We start from the raw sequence: 8,026 nt of genomic DNA, 5'->3' as shown, positions 1-8,026 counted from the left end.
GCAGGCTCATAGTGGAGGAGCCTGATGTGGGGCTCGATCCCATAACGCCGGGATCACGCCCTGACCCGAAGGCAGACGCTTAACCGCTGTGCCACCCAGGCGCCCCTATTTCTTAATTTTTATGTTTGTTCTTCTGGGCTTCAGCAAAACGATGTGGATGTTATGAACGTAACAACTCCATTTAGGAAAAGCTGTCACCTAACAAAGCAAAGCTGTCTCACTGGCACGTTCACTGAGCAGAGCCTCAGAAGAATCACGCGCACTGCCTCCGTGGCGGAGTAATGCTGCCCACGTGGCGAGCGGCGAGGACAGGACCTTAACTTCATTTCCTACCCAAAGTAGAGGAGACTGGACTTCACCAGGCATCCCTACTGGGGACCCAGCTCAGGCTGTCATTCACAATGCCACCGACAGGGGTAGGGTGGGGCCTTAAACATTTCTCACAATTCCCATGGCCAGAAGTCCAGGATCAAGGTGCCAGCTGACTGGGTTTCTGGGAAGTCTCCCTTCCTGGCTTCACTGTGTCCTCTCGTGCCCTTTCCTCTGTTCTCAGTGGCCAGGGCAGGGACGGAGGGAGCTCATTTGACCTTAATTACTTCCTCAGAGGCCCCATCTCCAAATACAGCCTCCCCCAGAGGAACTTGGGGGGCACAGCTCGGACTCAGCAGCTGGCCTCCGGGTCTTCAAATGTTCGGTGAAGCAGAACCCTAAAGAGGCACCGTGCTCGTTCTGGGGCTCCCAGGACAAAGGGTGCCAGGGCCTGGGGAGCCTGGGTGACCCCAGTGATGTGGGTGAGAAGACAGAGGCTGCAGTTCAAAACCTCAGTGAGCCCTGCCCCACTGGACGAGCTTTCTGCCAGTGGAGTCCTACAGGCGAGTGCACCATTCCCTCCCGTTTCCTAGGAAAACAGACCTCTAAAATTGTTGCTATTATTGAGCAGGATTCCAACGTGATTCAAAATCAAGACGACATACAGACACACAGGAGTTTACACGTGGAGAGCTGTCCTCCCTGCACCTGCTCCCGCCCACCTTGCACCCCTCAGGTACCCTCTTGGTGCTCCGGCACGAATGTACACACCCCCACCCCCGCACAAAACCACGCAAGCCCTCCGCACCCTGCTTCTCCGTGAGCCGCGCATGGCCACTTCGGCGAGACCCCAGTATCTCTTCCTTTTCAGATGCTACAAACCTTGTCTTTTATTTGAACGTCTGCAGGTGTACCTGCAGTGCAAATTCCAAAAACCGGCAAAGGGTGGATCAAAGGTAAACGCGCTCATCATTTCAGTAGACAGGGCAAACTGTTTTCCATTTTGAGCTCACCACAACAGCACGGAAGTGCATGGTTTCCCAGCAGCCTCACTGACTTCTGGATTTTTGCTAATAAATCCTGTGTTACGAGGTATTAATAGGATACATAAAAATGACGTCTCAGCGTAGTGTCAGTTTTCATGCTCTCAGGAGTGAAGCTGAGTATGTCTTCCGTGCTCGAGGGCATGTGCATCTGAGTGATTTACGACCGGCCCGTTCTTCTATTATTAGGCATTTTCTCACTTTCTACAAGTTCTTTACGTATCAGAGAAATCAGCCTCTTGTCATAGCAGTTCCAATTCTTTTTCTAAATTTGTCTATGCTTACGGCTTTTTAAAGTCTTTTAGTTCAAGGGGCGCCTGGGTGGCTCCGTCGGTAAAGAGTCCAACTCTTGATTTTGGCTCAGGTCATGATCTCCAGGTCATGAGACTGAGCTCCACATCGGGCTCCGCACCGAGCGTGGCGCCTGCTTAAGATTCTCTCCCTCCCTCTACCTCTGCCCTTCACCTCCTCTGTGTGCATACACGCTCGCTCTCTAAAAAAATAAAAATAAATAATAATAATAAAATCCTTTCAGTTCATAACTGATTTTTATGTAGTTCTTAAGTTTCTTTTATCATTAATGGATTTTGAGTCCTAGACAAAAGGATCTGTTTACACCACTGGTGAGTTACTGCCTTTTATACTAAATTCTCACGTACCTCTGGGAGTAAGCAATAGAGCTCTGTAACACGGGGACAGACCGCACCTGCTGGTCCTCTCTCCCACGTCACGGACCCTGTCTGTGTTCGTCCAAGATCCTTCCTCCCACTGTGGCTCCAGTGGAGGAAAGCACTAGGGAGGGATCCTAATCTTGAGGCATATTTTGATGAAAGCTGTTCTTTGCAAAATGACTGCTCACGTCAGCGTTCAGACCAGTGGTCCTGTGCCGATCTCTCTCCCTTCCATCCCCTCGGCAGACGATGAAGAACCACAGCCGTCTTCACAAACCGGTGCGGGTTTTCTTCAAGTATCTGAATGCCTTCCATGCACAGGGGACACGACACAGCCAGGGGGCACCCTGCCCGCGTGCTCCCCTGCTGGAGGTGGCATCTGAGCGCCGGAGCCGCAGAACGGACAGAAAGCGGTGCGACAGCGTCCAGACGCTTCGTTCAGTGGCCTGCTCTCACCAGGTTCTGCGAGTCCGATCCGCACAGTACCTGGCAAGGGGGCTGTCACTGAGCAGCTCCCCTTCTCGTTCCAGAACAACGAGAATATGAGCATGTGGTAGACAGCTAGACACGGAGACCAAGATCTTCCTTTGAAGGCCCCAGGCTTGCCTGACTGGGAATAAACATCGCTGGAAACAACAGGTGCCCGTTACCACACAAGCTGCCCGACCGCCTGAACGGCGTTTTCGGTTTGGTTTTGTTTAGCTCGTGTTTCGTGTGCCTGTCCTGAGAGACAGCGGAGAGCCTCTCGATTTTCTCAAACCCCAGCAGTGGAGTCACCTCATCGCTCTGGCGTGGAAGCTACAAATAACACTTAAGCAGCCTCGATCTGCAAATCATTAAGCTCACGTTTTGAGAGCAGCCGCCACTGAGAAGCTTCTGTACCCCACGACACAGCACTATGCTCCATGCTGTCGTCACTCAACTGTTCCCTGACGTTGACAAAGCGGACAGAACGACACATTTCTAAAGCTGGAACGATGCAGCTGTTTTTTTATTTTTTTGAGAGGGGGAGAATCTCAAGCAGGCTCCACGCTCAGTGTGGAGTGAGACGTGAGACTCGATTTCACAACCCCTAAGATCATGACCCAAGCCAAAATCAAGAGTCGGCCGCTTAACCAACTGAGCCGCCTGGGCGCGCCGATGCAGCTGGCTTCACATAATCACTAAGGTATTTCCTGTTAGTAAGAAGGAGTTTCCTGTCCCTTTATCATTCCCCTTCTCACTAGAAGTGGCTGAGCCTCCTCTTACCTCAAGCTCCATGCACTTCCTGCTCTGTATGGCTATTACTTGCATTCGTGCAAATCCCCTAGGAGACTGGAAAGTTTTGGAAGGCACAATATGTCATCTCTGTATTTCCAATCCTGGGCACATAAAGAGGAACTGCCCAATTAAAAAAAAATCAGATTTTCGGAGGGTAGGGGAAGCAGTAAGAGCACTTTGAGATCTTCCCAAATCTTCACCAGCAACAGAACCACAGACGTCTGTGACAAAACGAGGTGACAAGTAGCACTGACAGGGATGGGGAGCACACTGGGACTCTCCTGCCCTGATGATGGGAACGTAAAATGGTAAAAGATGTTGGCTGGCGCTTCTTAAAGTCGAACACACACCGGCCATGCGACCGCGCCATTCCCCTCAAGAGAAAAAGCACACGTTCAGGAAAAGACGAGCACATCCACGTTCAGAGCAGCTTTATTTACCGCAGCCCACGCTGGGGACAAGCAAATGTCCGTGAGCAGGACAACGGGCGCACGAGCCGCGGTGTACCCACACAGTGCAACTCCTCAGCAATAAAACTACTCCTCGGTGAGCTACCGACAGACACAGCTGGCATCAACGCCAAAATAATCACACCGACGACCGAGCTCCGGACACAAAAGGAGTTTGTATCGTAGGACTCTAGGGATATAAAATCCTAGAAAACACAAATTAATCAACAGTGACAGCAAGTAGATCGGTGGTCGCCTGGGGATGGAGTCAGGGCAGGAATGATTTCAAAGTGGCGTGAGAAAACCCTGGGGGGTGACAGGCAGTTCTGGCAAGGGCTTCACCGGGGAGTCCATAGTCCACTTTACGTATGTGGCATTCGCTCTCCATCAAGCACACCTCCATAAGCTGTTAAAAAGCAAAACAGTATGGTGACTCCACAAAGCTGACACATGGAAATGAAGGACGGGGCCTGCCCACCACAGCCTGCACACCTGTGGGGCAAAGCACAATGGGGCCACTGGACCCCGACAGACACCGCAAAAGGGCCAACAGGTGTCCACTGCAAAGTGCAGCGGGCCAGCTGGAGGCCAGCGGCTGGAGTGGGACAGTTGTCCCTACCCTGGTGGTGAATGGATGGAAGGGACCCACTGTAAGAAGGTCTGAGGGCTGCAGCCACGGAGCCCAAGAGCCACCACAGCTGACCCCACAGGGACCCACGCTATGGTGACAGAGCCAGCACCAGGACAGGGACAGTGGAGAGAGGAAGGAGGAGGACTCGATGCAGATGCGGTAGGGCCAGAGCCAGGAGAGCTCCAGAAACTAGCTGCCATTATTTTTAGCATGAATCAAAATTCAACAGAAAAGAGAACTCCGTGAAGTGAGAAAAACTATCTGAACTAAATGTTTATCTGAACTAAATGTTTAGGGAAATGAGCGACGGGAAAGTATCGATTCCACCGACAGAAACGGAGCAGAACAAACACCCCTATAGACGGTGAGGGCGCGCCAGAAAGACGCGCCCACCAAACAGACCAAAATGAACTTCCTGGAAACCAAAAGAGAAGATCCAAGATGGGAGGAGGACACATCAGCATGAGAACACATCAGAAATAAGGTGAGAGACTCAAGGGAACTAGAGAGGCCAGATAATCGATTTCAGAAACGAGAATCAGGAGCAAACGAAGACAACAAACAACACTCTCAGAGCCGCGACGGCAGCAGGACAACCTTCAAAACAAAAGAAACCTAAGGAGAGATGAAAGAGATTCAAGGATAAGTACAGAACACAGAGGATGGACAGATCAGGTTTCAACACAGAGACACTAAGGTCCCCCAAAACAGAACGCTGCAGCCGCGGCTCCAGGAACCCTCTTGAAATAGCGGGTGTGAACGTGCACGCCAAGAGCCCACCGCGCTCCTGCCAACACTGACCAAGGGCGACCCACGCACGACACCGTCTACCACGACTACGGACTGCAGCAGCAGGGAAACCAAACCGCGGAACATCGATGCAGAAAGGGGACGTGACTTGTAAGAAAGAAAGACAGACTCACGGGGCTTTTCATGCTGGAATAAAAGATGAAATCCATGTCGGGGAGTATGGTTCCAAGACGACACTGACCGAACGCTGGCTGTGTAACCACTGACTACGTAGAAGCGAGACGAGAGGAAGGCAAGAGGGGGGGTTTTACTGTGTGACGGCTGACCATGGGCATCCAGTGCGGTTTCCACTACCACGGCGGAACGTTAGGATTAGTACCCACCTTGTGCATGCTACAGTGATAAAGCAAGCACGTAATCAAGGAGTATCTATCCCAGGATTCTCAGTGTAGAAGGACACACATTAACAGACCTGGGCACTGAGCACCAAGAGCTGCCAACACCAGAAAAATGCAAACAGCCTGGCCTGCTGATGAAAGCACGTGGCATCTGTCATCCACCTGCGGTGTGGAACCTGATTCTGATCAAGCCTCTGGGTCCAGCTGCCCATTTGCAGAAAGTACAGAGGCCAGAAGAAAATGCTGGACTGTGCCAGGAGAATGCATGTGGCAAAATCGAGACTGTGGGAACCAACCGGACAAATGGCCCAGGTTCCTCAACAGGTAAACCTTACAAGGAGACCAATACGTGCAATAAAGAGACTTCAGAAACGCAAAGAAGTCATTTCTCCAAGAGTCAGGGTTCATTTTGGAGGGAGGGAGGGGCTGGGTTGGAAGAACACGTGGAGAGCCTTCTGGGGTGTTTGGCAAAGTTCTAGTTCTTGGCCTGAGCAGTGGTCATAAGGTATTCACCTTATAGTAATGATAACTCAATGTGCTAAACATTGTGTCATTTGTGTCATTTTCTGTACCTTTTTATGATTAAGTAGCAAAAAAAAAAAAATGGGGGCATCTGTGTGGCTCGGTTGATTAAGTGTCTGCCTTTGGCTCGGGTCACGATCCCAGGGCCCTGGGATCAAGCCCCACATCAGGCTCCCTGCTCAGCGGGAAGTCTGCTTCTCTCTCTGCCTCTCACCCCACCTCCCCTGCTTGTGCTCTCTCGCTCACACTCTCTCAAATTCTTAAAAAATAAAAAAATTTTTAAAAATGATCATAATCAAACTTCAACTTGCAGTTTTGTTTTTTTTTTAAGTAAGTTGCACAGTCAGTNATGATCATAATCAAACTTCAACTTGCAGTTTTGTTTTGTTTTTTTTTTTTAAGTAAGTTGCACAGTCAGCGTGGAGCCCAGTGTGGGGCTTGAACTCACAACCCTGAGTTCAAGACCTAAGCTGAAATCAAGAGTCAGACGCTTAACTGACTGAGCCGCTCAGGGGCCCCTGCTTGCATAGTGCTTTTAACAGAATAGCCAAAGAAATTTTAAAAGATTTATTCATGCATCTTGCTGTAAGATGTACCTATACAACAGTCAAGCAGCAGGGCTACGTGCAGGCTTGCCTTGTACACAGGTGCCAAGCCCACACTCCCTCCGCCGAGACGTGGGCTCTGGCATGGGCTGGAGCCACCAAGGGAGCATTGCCTTGTCCTAATCCACAGGTACATACAAGTCAACTTGAACGTTCTGAGACTCACTCCTGCCAACTAGAAGGTAAATAAACACCTTTCAGAACACTTCCAGACCTTGTCTGCATTTTTAAACCACTGCTGTAATCATGCCTTATTAAAGTCCTAAAATTTCTGTCCAGACTGCAATAAAACTAATGAGAACAGTGTCAAACCCAATAAAACATAGTGCTGAAATTTCAAATAATGCTCAAATCTCGAAGGATGCTCAAGTTATTATAGTTTAACCACTTTTTATCACAGGGTATCACAGAAGGACTGATTTACTTTTGTAGGTTGTGTCTGCCCATCTACTACAATTTTATTTTTCACACCAGTAAGGAAAGGTAAGAAAATAGTCACTCACTCAAGTTCTTCCAAGAATTAAAATTACTTCGTTCAGTCTTCGGATTGCTTAGCCCCTTCTCTTGCTAATCTGTCAGCTTCTTCGTTGCCTGTAAATCCCGAATGACCAGGAACATGCATCTGTTAAGTAAATTTTGTTCCTTTTATCTTTACTGATTTTTTACACAAGCAACACACAAACACATTCTCACTGACTGTTCCCAGTGGGTGGAGTGGAAGAACGCTCCTCCCCCCATGGCCCCTCCCCCAACAGTTCTAAAAGGCACAACCTATACGCCCAATGCATCGACAGAACGCAGGCATTTACAAAAATCCCACTTTGATTCTCCACAAATTGGACTGTCCTGTTTTTATTGTTTTTTCCCCCACTTAATGATGGAACTTGGAAAGCTTTCCAGGCAAAACATATGTATGTATAGATGGGGACAGATATATACCCAACACACATACCTTATTTTCTTAAAATGCTGTCAGAAAGAGGAGATATACTTAGTGTGATTTTTGTTTTTTTTCTAAGTAGGCTCTACACCCAGTGTGAGCCCAACGTGGGGCTTGATTTCACGACCCTGAGATCAAGACCTGATCTGAGATCAAGACCTGGTCTGAGATCAAGAGTCAGATGCTTGGGGCGCCTGGGTGGCACAGTGGTTAAGCATCTGCCTTCGGCTCAGGGTGTGATCCCGGCGTTATGGGATCGAGCCCCACATCAGGCTCCTCCGCTATGAGCCTGCTTCTTCCTCTCCCACTCCCCCTGCTTGTGTTCCCTCTCTCACTGGCTGTCTCTATCTCTGTCAAATAAATAAAATCTTTAAAAAAAAAAAAAAAGAGTCAGATGCTTAACCGACTGAGCCATCCAGGCCTGTACTTCTGTGATTCTTTTTTTTTT

At 49.4% G+C, this 8,026-nt stretch overlaps 1 protein-coding gene across 8 annotated transcripts in view; it reads right to left on the bottom strand.

The window, feature by feature from the left end:
• Positions 1-8,026, bottom strand: part of RNASEH1 (ribonuclease H1) — a 24,679-nt gene that overhangs the window by 1,848 nt on the left and 14,805 nt on the right. Inside the window, exons 8-9 of one of the 8 annotated variants that reach the window (XR_004624470.1) lie at positions 7,142-7,229; positions 4,000-4,138 (exon numbers count right to left, since the gene is read on the bottom strand). Coding sequence is in view for 5 of the 8 variants with exons in the window: in XM_034657151.1 (XP_034513042.1) it covers positions 4,001-4,138 (138 nt within the window). In the remaining 3 variants the exon portion in view is untranslated. 8 annotated transcript variants of the gene reach the window in all.

The sequence above is a fragment of the Ailuropoda melanoleuca genome, chromosome 4 (genome assembly GCF_002007445.2).
Source record: "Ailuropoda melanoleuca isolate Jingjing chromosome 4, ASM200744v2, whole genome shotgun sequence".
NCBI classification, from domain to species: domain Eukaryota; kingdom Metazoa; phylum Chordata; class Mammalia; order Carnivora; family Ursidae; genus Ailuropoda; species Ailuropoda melanoleuca.
The sequence above is the reverse complement of the archived record's forward strand: the minus strand, read 5'-3'. Positions and strand labels throughout refer to the sequence as shown.